Source organism: Micromesistius poutassou, assembly GCF_964030765.1.
Source record: "Micromesistius poutassou genome assembly, chromosome: 10".
Lineage (NCBI taxonomy): Eukaryota > Metazoa > Chordata > Actinopteri > Gadiformes > Gadidae > Micromesistius > Micromesistius poutassou.
Window position 1 is genome coordinate 17,905,430 of NC_140280.1, and position 14,652 is coordinate 17,920,081.

The 14,652-nt window shown below is 46.8% G+C and overlaps 1 protein-coding gene across 3 annotated transcripts in view; it reads left to right on the forward strand.

Annotated features, from left to right (window-relative positions):
• Positions 1–14,652, forward strand: part of cadm1a (cell adhesion molecule 1a) — a 252,300-nt gene that overhangs the window by 206,419 nt on the left and 31,229 nt on the right. For all 3 annotated transcript variants that reach the window (XM_084474647.1, XM_084474649.1, XM_084474648.1), the window contains 3 exons: positions 918–1,076; positions 7,284–7,380; positions 13,628–13,800. In XM_084474647.1, coding sequence (XP_084330773.1) covers positions 918–1,076; positions 7,284–7,380; positions 13,628–13,800 — 429 coding nt within the window. The remainder of the gene's footprint in view (positions 1–917; positions 1,077–7,283; positions 7,381–13,627; positions 13,801–14,652) is intronic.

A 14,652-nucleotide genomic window follows, 5' to 3' on the forward strand; every position in this document is an offset into this window, starting at 1 on the left:
CCCGCGATTCACACTCTCTGAAATAAATGTACTTTTATTCATATGTCTTGATACACTTAATTCAAGATAGTGTTTAGGAGTGGGTTGAGTGAGGTTAAAACAACTAGCCATTCCCAGCACTGTCTCTTAACACAAAAACATCCCACTTTATGCAACTGCTAGTTGTATTTTTTAGCATATTGTCAATTTGATGGCAGAGCCTGGCTACTAAGTGGAATAAGGGTGGTGTGTGGGCATTCATGCATGTGTGATGATGGTGATGGTGGGTAGGCAGGAAGAAGAATAACAAATTCTCCAATAACGTATTCACAATTGCACAACAGGCCCTGACAGCAGGCAATTTTCAGCCGATTCACCTTCTCTGACCGCTCCCAAGGACACCCCGCCAACCGTCGCTTTAACATAATCCCCAAGGTCGCTGTTAGGGAGGCGCTGGGCTAACTGAGACACAATAGCTGCCTTTGTCTGCAGATGAAGAAATTTTCACTTTTTACTGCGTTTCCGTCAGCCTCTAGTCTTGAAAGTAAAAGTTATTGTAAGTGAACAAATTTTATAAATCTCATACAAAACATTTATCTTAGACTTTTCACAGCAGCATAAGCAGTACAATAAATTGTATAGGCAACTAAGGGGTGATTTTTTTTTTTTTTTTTACTGGGGTGCCCGTGTGCATAGACGTGCACTTGCAATCTTGTTTGTCCATATTGTTGTGATATATTCTGTATTACGTCAAGTAATAATCCAGATGTTTTCAGGGTTTCATTTTGCCTCAGGGGGAAGCACATCGGGTAATCGCTAAAAAAAAAAGAAAAAAAACGTCTCAGATTCAACTGTGGTTTCTTTTTAGTTTTAGATCCTAAACCTGGTCCCCCATGAACCCTGGTTCTCTAAGCTTGTGTGTTTGTTCCCTTCCCTAGGCAAGCCCAAGGTGGAGCTCACCTATGACAAGATGTACACGGTAACCAGCCGGCTAGCATTCACCGTCAGCAAGGAGGACGACGGCGTGCCTGTGGCGTGCATCGTCGATCATCCCGCGGTCAAGGACTTCCAAGCACAAAAGTACCTAGAGGTGCAATGTAAGTACTGGTGCTTATTCGTGAAATATTCCTCATATTCCCAAACCGATGAAGCGTTTATGCAAAAACACCCTGCTCATGGCTTAGATTGTGAAGGCCTTCGTTGATGCCCGCAGATGACATGCACAAGCTCCACAGTGGTCAACTACAACATTTCTCATGAATGTCAAGAGCAGCCAAACGTTGGAGTCAAACTGCTGAGGTAGCAGTGTACAATTTCCAGGGCTGGTATTCAAGTTGGGAAACGGTTTTCCCACTCTGAATCCCATACCTACACAGTAACAGGCATAGCGATATCAACGTTCTTTAATTTAAAAAATGAATGAGCTCCTTCCTGTTGCTTTTAATTCCCTTTACATCATTCTTTAAGTAAGGCGAAAGGCGAAAAAGAGGGAGTTTCGAGCAGTCAGAAGACATGCCCGGGGCTTGAGCAGAGATTCATAACCAACATTGTTAAGAAAAAAGGCAGATTGACTCTTGGACATCTTTTGAGGAAGCTCCCATTGCTGCAGTCAAAAGTCTGGATCCGTGTTGCCCATCTGTTTCCCATCTGTCCGGCTGGAGCACGGCAGCGTTCATATGAAACAGCCAGGCTTTTTGGTCGGGATGCGGCCCAAGGCTCAGCCCAAGGCCAGCAAGTACAGCTCTGGAAATTATTTCTGACTCGTGGCGATTTGGCCTGCCACCGCATAACCCTCACGTATTGCTTCATAAAACTCTGAAACGCTTCCACTCCGAGGAGAAAGGATATATACACCTGCTGCGTCTGACCTTTTCTCGTGAGGCGCAATTCATCTATGCGGCCAACCTCATTTCCTTCCCACGTTCTAATAACGGAGTATCTGGCAAAATACATGAAGTCAACCCTCCCTGGCCGTGCTCACACCTGATTCACACAGGAGGACTGTGATCACGCTCGCCGCAGGACAGACCCCAAACAGGGTGGCTCAGGTGACACCTCTGAAAGAAACTCATTTTCTTCTGGCCTCGTCCCGCAGTGACACTCACTGTGGCGTTTTAAATATTATTATTTTTGACGGGGAGGGAGTATAATTGATGCCATTTTTCAACCTTGATCGCGTGAGTTGAACCTAGTGTGGAGTCTCTTATGTGCTGATGGACTAAATAGAAATAACTAGAGCTACATATTCTTCATAAAGTGCTCCCAAATCACCCAAATGGGGTGGAGCACTTGCTTTTTTAATACAGAGGAGTCATTTGTATAATTCTCATGGATCGCTGTTCCCAACTGCATCCTTCGCTCAGCAGCAGTCTTGCATCTCCTGACCTTGTGTTCCCTTCCTTCCTGTGTTTCTACACCTAGTGGCGGAGGTTCTGCAGGCTTGACATTCTCCAGCTCAGTGTGCGATTTGACCTCACTTCACCTTTCTTTGCTCACAAAATGAAGAAATGAGGAGAGGGAGGTTATAGAAGTTTCCCAGCAAGATTTATTCAACAAGCAGCATAGTGAGTTTATTCACCAACATTGAAAAACCAAGGTATCATCTTAAATCTTATTTCACCACATCTTGTACTTCTTCCTATTAAGAGATTTTATTATGAAAAAACATTTTAATAAAGTTGTAAATCTCGTAGTGCAGACAGTTGAAGACAGAGCCACAAAAAGTGACCATTATTAAAATGACTTCAGTGTTTCAAATAGAGACTGAAGCTTCACAGGGTGATGAAAATAGGGAGAGAAAACAGATACCCGGGCAAGGAAAAAAACCAAATACTTAAGCTAATTGTGTTCAGAGGATAATGCTGACAAAATGACTGCAATTAGCATGGTAATAAGCAAACCTTAATTTTACAGTAGTTGCCTAGCAATCTGAAACTGCAGCAAAAGGCACCTGTTGAAATTGCATTTTCCCAGGGTGTGATTTTCAACTTTGTGCTATGTTCCCTGGTCCTGCCCACACATATAAATCCTCATTTATTTATATATATATATATATATATATATATATATATATATATATATATTGCATGGCTTTTTTCAACTGTGTTGGAAGTGATTGCTGGTGTGAGCACTAAACACAATTTTTATATTGTTTCATGTGATCTGCTAAACCCAGAAATGTCCCATAACTTTATAAACATTGTAATCATTCCCATTACAAATACACAAACATTGTAGTGTTTAGTGTCTCAATCTCTTGATATTTCCCCTAGGTAGGCCGACTGCACAGCAGATGAGACATGTTGGTCTTTCTTTTTCCGCCCCCTAACAAACTATGGGGGTTCCAGGTTAGACAGATGTTGGCAGCCAGGCCAACTAGGGCATTGTTATCCGTTATTGACTTCACAGGCCATGGTTAAGGCTGCTCAGACTTATTTATATGGCTTTCGTGTGGGTTTTTTTCTATCAAAATGGGAGCATGGCACCTTTGTTCCTTTTGTACCCGAGTGTTTGAAGACAGAGCTTTTTAGGCGGTCATCATTTGCTGGACCACACAATGCCTTGTCAACTGATGAAAGGTTTGTTTTTATGATTTCCTGCAATAGCAAACATTGTCCCTATAGGCTAATACACCCTGTGTATGAGCAGTTGGTTTTAGGATAGCATATAAAAGCAACAAATTATGCCTCAGGGAGAATTGTCGTTTAATGTGTTCCTTTATTTGGTGATTATTTCTCGATTTTACAAAGGTCTTCAAAGGCAGTCAACGCTTGAATGTTCAATTTTGACAATGTCAATCAGACGAAATCTGAGACATTTTGGACAATGGCCTTCGGATAAACATGGGGAAATAGAATTATCTCTGTTTGCTGGGTTCAATCTATTGTAGAGCTGTAATGGAAGCAATCCAGCAGCTACGTGACAACCACGTTTTTTAAAAGAACGAATAGCCCATGCCTTTAAAATTTCAAGTCTCTTCTCACTAACTTTTGAGTCTATTCACACAAACTTTTTGAGTGCAGACACAAACTTTGCCTACAAACATCCGACACAAACCACACTTCTTTAAAAGGGAGGGGAAGGGTTCCCATGCGGCACCGCTAACCGGTCTGTCCATCACGGGGAAGGGGAGAGGTAAAGAAGTAGCGTGATCTGTCTGGTGTCAGCCCACCGTGTTAATGGAAGAGCCAAAGGTTGTTTCTGACGGACCGCAAAGGTCAGCGGCCAGCATTACTTAGACACCCAGTCGTGTTGACATAGCCCCCTCCAGCCCTCCCCTAAATAGAAAAAAAACAACACACACATATATATATATATATCACTGCCCTTTGCATCAAATCAAAGTCATTTTTCTATTTTTTTTTACCTAAGTCTGATGGACTCGGGCGGACACTATCTATTAAGGCCTCAGGCCAAAGTCTAAATTCACCTCTAAGCTGGGGAATGATAGTGGATAAGCTGACGCAAAGTAAAGAGGATATGTTTGTATAACATCTGTGTCTTTATTTTTCTTATTTGATACACAGGCATCTCCGCCGTTGAAGTCTATTTTTATTTCCCAAAACGAGCTAACGCTAGCCGGCTTATCAGAAGAACCATCATCTATTTCTGTATTGTGAATACACAAAAAAAAAAATAGATAAGGCCAAGAATGATTGGGAAATATGCCAATAAGTACGTTCATATATGACTCAATACTTCATTAACGAAGCACCTTTGGCTCCTACTCTATCAATTATCACGTCTACTTTCTTAACCATCTGTCCTCTGATATTCTCATACTTCTTAATAGATCCAACACCTTATGTGTAAGTATAATAATTGAGTTCTTAACTGCTGCTGAGCAGAAAGAATGACACTCTTTCCCATGTTGTCAAGAATCAAAACAAGAAAGACTTGTGTATCAAGACATGGCGTTTTTGTAGCCCAAAGATATTATTTCTCAGGAAGAAAAAAAAAACAACAGTCCTAGACTTGCATAGCATTGGTGACAACGTTCGGCAAGCTATTTGCATTCTAGGTAATGCAGTAATCCGGTGATCAAAGCCACGATGGGAAGAAAAGGCAGCATCGTCATTTTAATATTTTGCTTGAGGTAGTACTATAATGGGATACTTCTGTGGCAAATTCTCCCCCCCTTTAACGTTTTAAAATATCTCTGTTTGTGTGCCATGAATAGCTAAAACCAAACGCAAGCTTATTCTGACGCAGTCTAATATTGCAGAGACTGGTATGAAGGCTGGTACATTGGATAAAGTCACCACACAGATACAAAACCTGCCAATGCTTTACATATCAGATCACATCCAGAGTCCTGGGAGCTTCTCTGTTGATTTATTTTATGGTTTGTCAACAGTAGGGGTGTAACGATACGTGTATTAAAACTGAAATATTTCGGTATGGGTCTAACAGTTTGATGCACGTTTCATTTCGGTACGTACCAAAAAAAAAAAAAAAAATTATTTTTTTATTTTTTAGAACTAAGTTTTTATTGATTATCACACACTCTGTTAGTGTCTTGTCTTGTCCTGATGTTTTGTGTTGAGGACCACAATGGAAATAAGTCCTGGACTTTATTGTGTTTTTATCCTCAATTGTATTTGATGTCTTTTCATTTGTGTAAGGCATTTGTTTGATACAATTTAATAAATCAAATCAAAATCAAATTGTTTAATAAAATAATAAAAACTGCTGTACCAAAAAACATACCGAACCGTGACTTAAAAACCGAGGTACGTACCGAACCGTGACTTTAATGTATTGTTACATCCCTAGTCAACAGAGAACAGATTTCTCAGATGTTGTTTTTGTATTTACATTTTTAAACCAAAAAGGCTACTATCATTATCTATGGACCAAGGAATGAGAAAAGCAAGAACCGAGAAAACGTGTATCAGAGATGGCCAAAGGTATCCTGCTGTGTCGTCAAAACTAACACTCCTCCATTTCTTTCACGCCAATTCTAACCCCTGCCTTGGTTTTAGTTTGCAATTGACAGCAATTCTTGGAGTTATTAGATTATGTTTATTTTCATAAAAGTTTTGATGCTGCAAAACTTAAATCCATTAACAGCAGGCTCTGCAGTTTGAAATTCAATCAATGTGAGTTGCTGTTTTTAGTGTGTGTGTGTGTGTGTGTGTGTGTGTGTGTGTGTGTAGAGGGAGGCCAAAACTGCAGCCAAAATCTGCCAAATAGGAGTTGATTGGACTGGAGAGAGGTGGATGATGAAACATTGGTGGAACAGGGCTGTTTTGATCTAATGAACCATCGCAGAGTTAATGTCTCATGAAGCTCTGCTTGGCGATCACCTGTTGGGCATTGGGTCCGTCTTGAGTGACTCCCATCCACCACATCGTTGTTTGGATTAACATGTTTAAAAATTGATGCTGCATCTGCACGGTGAATCGACCGAGAGCATTAAAAAGTTAGTTAGTGCAGTCGTGTGTTTTATTTCTCTCCCGCTCTTGTTCTTTCGCTCCGATTCTCTAAATCAGAAATGTCGGTCTCTCCATCTCACTCAGTCTCTCGCTCGCTCCATCTGTGTCTCTGTGTGTGTGTGTGTGTGTGTGTGTGTGTGTCTCCCTCTGTCTCTCTCTCTGTCATTCTCTCATTCTGTCTCTCTGTGTGTGTCTGTGTGTGTGTCTCCCTCTGTCTTTCTCATTCTGTCTCTGTCTCTCTGTGTCTGTGTTTGTGCCTGTCTCCTGCTCTCTCTCTCTCTCTCTCTCTCTCTCTCTCTCTCTCTCTCTCTCTCTCCCTCTGTGTCTGTGTTTGTGCATGTCTCCTACTGTCTCTCTGTCTCTCTCTCTCATTCTGTCTGTCTCTGTGTGTGTGTGTGTGTGTGTGTCACTCTCTCTCTCTGTCTGTGTTTGTGTGTGTCTCCTGCTGTCTCTTTTTTTCTCTCTCTCTGTCTCTCTCTCGCATTCTATCTCTGTCTCTCTGTGACTCTGTCCTTCTGTGTTTCTCTCCCTTTTCAGGCCCACCTGAATGAATTATGACTTGTAGTTTGTAGGTGTGTCTGTTAGAATTCACCGGCGCGGTGGTGTCGGCATGTTTTCGGTTAACATGATCAGCTAACAGCGGCATGGGTCTGTGGTCGGTTGGTTTGCCGCCCCCCCTCCTCTTCCCTAATCAGAGGAGGGAGAAAGGACTCCTGGTTCGGGAGGGGTTTGCAAAGACGAGAAAGAAATGAACAGGGCTGGATGTGAAGAAGCTTATATGTTTTGTTCTGACTCTATAATAACAGCAACCTATTGGATTGTTGGACAATCTCTCTCTCTCTCTCTCTCTCTCTCTCTCCCCAACAGACAAACCTGAGGTGAAGATAGTGGTTGAGTTTCCCCAGGGCCTGACGAGAGAGGGGGAGAACCTGGAGCTAACCTGCCAAGCTAAAGGCAAGCCCCAGTAAGTTGGACACACACACAGCTTCCTATACCTCTTCTTCCCTACATACACACACACACATACACACACACACACACACACACACACACACACACACACACACACACACACACACACACACACACACACCTTCTCTAAAATAAACATACCTCGTTCACACTGACAGCGCGAGCACACGAGTCTCTCATACATACACACACACCCATAGTCACAAGGCTTACATGCACAAACACACACACACACACCCCCAAACATACATACACACACACAAAGAGTCACAGATGTGCCGTACATGCAGATGCATTATTATGAAGCAGCACTAACAAATACTGACAACAGTGCAGATTGCGTGGGCTATTTTTAACGCATTTACCTCAAAGGTTAGTAAATGACAACAGCTGAGGCTCCGCTCTTTATTAGCATCCCTCCGCTGCGCTGCAGGTGTTGTGCTGCTGGCACGGCTGCCCATTGCATCCTCATTGGACGATATTTGTCATGTGACGTCCTCCTGCCATCACATACATGCAGCATATGGCACACCATCAGTATTATAGTTTTTATTGGTTGGTACTATCGATTTTATTTGCAACTTTATCCACGCAAAATTATCTAACGTCATGGTTGATATCGTCTTTGTAGTTTACATTCAGTATTAATTAAATTAGATGCTCTATACACTACAATGTTTACAATTTGTAAAAAGAAAAGATAAAAAACATTAAACTTGATTGTCTCTATGCTTGTCATGATAAAACATAAGCCCAGTCCTATATTCCTGAAATCTCAGATCTCAGTTTGCATGGTGTTGGTGACTTGCCTGCAGTTTACGCACCTGGGCGCAAAAAAACGCCCACACACACATACAGACACACACACATACACACACACACTGTGGCAACCCGCTCCCCACCAGGGGGAACCGTGGGCTAGTGGTGGACGGGGTGTACCACCGCCATCCACTAGCCGGTGGCAGTGAGCACATCTTCACTCAACGCAATCAGCCCGATGGAGAACACCTGGCCGGAGGGTGGAAACGACCGGGCGGACATCTTAAAAGCCGACTGGGAACTCAGCCCAGGGAGAAGCAGAGACGACGACCCAGCAGAAAGCCGACGACACATCCTACTACTCGAGTCTCACGGAGGCCATAGTATAATTGATGTATTACCTGTGAATAAACGTAGAATACGGCTTTATTGGAAACCTCTGCGTGGTACTTGCCGTGAGATCTCTAGACTCTTGTGGACCGGGTTACCACATATGGTGGAGAATGCAGGCATCCCGAACCCACTACAACTCACGATAGAGTACCCGCCCACCCAGTATGCAGAACCCCGATGGGGCCGCGGTCGCAGCGGCCCAGCGACAGCAGCAGCACCAGGTACAGGCCGCAGCCATACAGCGAGAGACGGCGGAGAGCCTGGCCCTGCTCCGGGAAGCGGTGCTCCGTCTTACCCAACACGCCGTCCGCGACGCACCGGTTGCCGCCCCGACCAGTCGGCTCACCAAGCTCGGCCCAGAGGATGATGTGGAGGCCTACCTGGAGGTATTTGAACGGACTGCCCGGAGAGAGAGCTGGCCGGAGGACCAGTGGGCCCACATCCTGTCGCCCTTCCTCACCGGACCCGCTCAGCAGGCAAGCCAGGACCTCTCAGCCGAGACCGCCAGCCAGTATCCCGCTCTCAAGCAGGCTATACTGGCATATTACGGCCACAACCTCGCGGCCAGGGCCCAACGTTTCCACGACTGGCGATTCGACGTCCGGGGTGCGGTGCAGGCTCATGTTTTATGTCACGTGTAATGAAGGAATTGCTGAGCCTTCTACAGGTCAAGCAGCTCCGGACGTCGGTGTATCACCCCCAGACAGACGGCTTGGTGGAGCGGTTCAACAAAACACTAAAACAAATCTTGAAAAAAGCCATGGACACGGATGGTAAGAACTGGGACCAGTTGCTACCCCATGTACTGTTCGCCGTACGGGAGGTACCCCAGGCCTCCACCAAATACTCCCCTTTCGAGCTGCTCTACGGGAGAAGGCCCCAGGGAATCTTGGACCTCGCCAAGGAGGCGTGGGAGAGCCAGCCATCTCCACACCGCACCATGCTGGACCATGTGGAGCAGGTGAGGGACCGCATGGCCCAAGTTTGGCCCATCATCCGAGACCACCTCCAGCGAGCCCAGCAGGCCCAGGTGCGGGTCTACAACCGGGGAGCCCAGCTGCGCACCTTCCACCCAGGAGAACTGGTCCTGGTCCTGGTCCCCACGGCGGAGTGTAAATTCCTGGCCAAATGGCAGGGGCCGTACGAGGTGGTCGAGCGAGTGGGAGACGTGAACTACCGGGTACGACAACCCGGGAGACGTAAGCCCACCCAGTTGTATCACGTCAACATCCTGAAGCAGTGGAGGGGGGGAGCGGACCCTCCAGTCCCGGCGTCCCTGGTGTTGGCGGCCCAACACGACATCCCAGTGGTTCCAGTGGGGGAGGACCTCAGCCCGGCCCAGAAGCAGGACCTAAGCGAGATTGTCATGCAACATCAGGACGTGTTCTCGGTGATCCCGGGGAGAACATCGGTCACACACCACGATATCCGGACGGCCCCAGGAGTAACGGTACGAGTCCCTCCATACCGAGTCCCGGAAGCCCGCCGGGATGCCATCCAGGAGGAGGTAGCCTGGATGCTTCGGCTCCGGGTCATTGAGGAATCCCGCAGCGCCTGGTCCAGCCCGGTCGTCCTCGTGCCCAAACCTGATGGGACTTACAGGTTTTGCAATGACTTTCAGAGGCTGAACGAAGCGTCCGCGTTTGACGCTTACCCCATGCCCAGGGTGGATGAGCTAATCGAAAGACTCGGTCCAGCCAGGTACCTCACCACCCTGGACCTAACCAAGGGGTATTGGCAGGTGCCGTTGACCCGGTCAGCCCGGGAGAAGACAGCGTTCGCGACCCCGGGAGGGTTATACCAGTACACCGTCCTCCCCTTCGGCGTCCATGGGGCCCCGGCCACGTTCCAGCGAATGATGGACCAGATACTATGACCCCACCAGGCCTACGCAGCAGCATACATCGATGATATCATCATCCACAGCGACAGCTGGGATGTCCACCTCCGGCAGCTGCGGGCGGTGCTGGGGGAACTACGAAAGGCAGGCCTCACCGCCAACCCGGCCAAATGCCGCCTCGGACTGGAGGAAACATCCTACCTGGGGTACCAGGTAGGACGGGGAAACGTTCGGCCACAAGAAAGCAAGGTCGCCGCCATCCGGGACTGGCCACGACCCACCACCAAAAAACAGGTGAAATCGTTTTTAGGGCTGGTAGGCTATTACCAGCGATTTATACCAGGCTTTGCCACGCTGGCCAGCCCGCTTAATGACCTGACCCGGAAGGCCCTACCTGACCAGATCAGATGGTCCGAGGCCGCTGAAAAGTCTTTCGGGACGCTCCGAAGAGCCTTATGCTCAGAGCCAGTTCTCATAACCCCTGACTTTGCTTTACCCCTCATAGTGCACACAGACGCTTCGGAGGTGGGGCTGGGGGGAGTTCTCTCCTAGGTCCGGGCTGGAGAGGAACACCCGATCACCTACGTCAGCCGGAAACTCTTACCCAATGAGAGAAACTACTCCACGGTGGAGAAGGAGGCTCTGGCCATCAAGTGGACCCTGGACAAACTCAGATACTAGGTCGGGAGTTTACCCTGGTCACTGACCACGCCCCACTGAAATGGATGGCCAGCGCCAAGGACACCAACGCCCGGGTGACGAGGTGGTTCCTGGCCCTCCAGGACTTCCACTTCAAGGTGGACCACCGTCCGGGCAAGGAGAACGCCGACACTCTATCACGCTGGGATGCATGTCTGGGCTGGACCCCAGACGACCAGAGGCTTCAGCCAGCGGTGAAGGAGTGTGGCAACCCGCTCCCCACCAGGGGGAACCGTGGGCTAGTGGTGGACGGGGTGTACCACCGCCATCCACTAGCCGGCGGCAGTGAGCACATCTTCACTCAACGCAATCAGCCCGATGGAGAACACCTGGCCGGAGGGTGGAAACGACCAGGCGGACATCTTAAAAGCCGACCGGGAACTCCGACGACACATCCTACTACTCGAGTCTCACGGAGGCCATAGTATAGTTGATGTATTACCTGTGAATAAACGTCGAATACGGCTTTATTGGAAACCTCTGCGTGGTACTTGCCGTGAGATCTCTAGACTCTTGTGGACCGGGTTACCACAACACACACACACACACACACACACACACATGTATATTAACAAGCCAACCAACACACTAGCATGCATGCCCTTGGCTAGTTTTTCTTGGGCATGCATGCAAATGTTAAAAAATGTGAAATATTAACACACACACAAACCTTTTTTAATCAATTTAACTTCATTGCAAGTGCACTTGTGTGCACAATCTTTTAAAACACACACACATAGACTAGCACACACGTTTGCAATTGCAAAGAATTCCAGACAAATGGTCAATCACTAAAATCCCACGTGTACTTTTTCCCGTACACTGACCTACAACCAACATGCCGTTTTCTCCCTGCAGCAAGGGACCCCCTGTCAAAACCCCCCATTCGCTTGAGAAAGCCGGAAACAATTTTCCCTGAGCGCTGGGATTTGGAAGTAATTTTCATTGAAACATCCCGAGATCTGGAGTCATTAGCACAGATAAAGTGTGCATGTGTGTATGAGTGTATCTGTGTATGTGTGTGTGTGTGTGTGTGTGTGAGAACGTGTGCGTGTTCCTATATTTTGTATTCTGAACACTTCCATTCCCCTCCCCTTGCTGGCTCCTCTCCAACCTGGAGTTGGTCTGTCCTCACGTCTGTCTGTCTGTCTGTCTGTCTGTCTGTTTCCTCTCTACGGGCTTTTGCACGTTTCCTTGTTATTATTTTCCCTCTCCCATGTGCTCCCCCACTCTTCCTAAACTAACCCCTTAAATCCACCAACACATTTCCTTCCCAAATCTTTTTTGTCTATCCCTCTACCAGTTGTGTGTGTGTGTGTGCCTGGTTTTTTTTGTGTCTGAATTATTCTTTCCAAGCCAGTCTTCCCTTTGAAAATAACCCGCACCAGCCATTAAATGTTGCATTGTATATTCATTTTTCTTTTTTCCCCCCCCTTCAGTTACAGTTGGGCCCAAACTACATTTTTTTGTATTCTCATTTAAAACCCTTCTCTTTCTTTGTGTTGCTTTCATTGGGTTTTTTAAAATTACCTCTCTCATGTACTCTGCCTCCATTCCCCATCTGATCTATTTCAAATGGAGGAAAATGAGTTAAACCGCCAGAATGCGAGGCAACAGAAGAGGGGGAGAGAGCGAGGGAGGCAGAGAGAGAGAGACATTCTCGAGGGAAATAACAGCCACCACCGGTGGTCCTGGAAGGTTGCCTTTACAAAATGGAGGTGTTTTGGTCCTCGCAATGTTGTTTATTTTTCCTTCTTTGTCGCCAGCCATATTGAGCTGGTTCTGTGAAGACTGTGCCATTTTTATTTAATTTGAAATGAATAGGTGTCATAAATGTTTACATCAAATGCAAAGATGAGGTCAAAGACTATGACAGGTCCGGCTTAGACGCATTCATACTTTAAATCAAATGGTTGTCTTCTCTCGCCAATCTATTTATGCATTGTGTATCAGGATTTTCCGTGCGTATTGGTGAGGCATTTTCAAAAGCGTTTGCCTTCATAGTCATGATGCACTTTGCATTCAGTTCCCCTGGTGCTGTACTGTAGGAGGAACAATGGCAGTGACAATGCACCTCGTGACGCAATGCTATAAAAACAGGTGTGGAGCTGAACAGCAAACCCACACTTTCACACAAACCATAAATGTCAAAAACTATTTGCTACACTTTAATGACGGGTGAAATAAAAGTGCTGCACACGGCTCAGAGAAATGAACTTGCTAAATATTTCTTAGTAAGTGTCTGAGTGCCTTAATCCTGGCAAGAATTGTTTTTGGCTGAAAGACATGATCTACTATACGCGAGGCGTTCTGTATTCACAGCCGAGCATGATAGTATATCATAGGGGGTGGCACGGTGAAGTGGATGGAACGCTCCACTCCCCTTGCCAATAGCTACTCGGTTTGATCACCAAGGTCTCCCAGATCACCTTCTCCCGGCTCCGGCAAGACCCGGCATCTGAATTCTCCGCCAGTCGCTGCGGATAAGAGCGTCTGCTAAGTGATCCAACGGTCAAACACGCGTCTGGTTGTCCTTCTCTCCTCCCAGGCCGCAGAAGGTGAACTGGGTGAAGGTGGACGACGATGTCCCCTCCCACGCCGTCATCACGGGGGGCGACCTGTACATCGAGAACCTCAACAAGTCGTACAACGGCACGTACCGCTGCGTGGCCACCAACACGGTGGGCGAGGCCTACGAAGACTACGTCCTCTACGTCTACGGTATGCCCTCGTAAGGGGGGGGGGGGGGGAAGTGGCGGTGTGTGTGTGTCCGTTGTTGTGCTGTTGTTTTTCATGTTTTTAACTCGGCGGCCCCCCACCCTCTCCAGCCACTCATCCTTCCTCTATCGCCTGCCTGGCTGTGCACCTTTGTTCCTTCTTTTTTAATGAGTCATGATGTCTTCTTTCATGCCTTACCTTCATTTGTGTTTTGTTCCTGCCTCCTTTCATGCCGGCCTTCCGTCCGTCCTTATTTTCCCACCTCCCTTCCATCACGCCCCCATTCATCCATGGTCTTCCTTCTATTGAGCACGACTTTCTTCTGTTTTTCTCTCTCCTGTCTCCCCTTCCCTTCGTTCTCCCTCCGATCCCTGCCCATGACCACTTTCTTTTCAGGGTTGTTGTCAAGGCGACACGGAGGCTTCAGAAATCTATGACTGTTTACAGCCTCGGATGAAATGAATGCCACTTTTCTCGTGTCAACCATGTAGCTATCACATCCGTACTCCTTATACTCTAAAGTAATAGCATCTATATATACATCTCTATATATATATCTATATATAGATATATATGAGCATCACATCATTGCAGCTGCCCCTGCCCCCACTGCCTCTAGCATTCTCTCCCCATGCTCTGAAACCTTCAGTACGTTTTGGACTTCCGTGTTATTACACTCCAATGTCCTCATTTAGCTTTGGCCGCCCAAATTACCGCTTCGCTATCTTTGCTTTTCCGCCAGGTGTCAAGCTAGCACGCAGAGGAGTCGTTTAGCTTATTTCTTTTTCAAATTATTTTCTAACCAGTAAATACTCCAGCGAAAACATTTGTGCCTCTTGTTTTATTTTTTGTTTC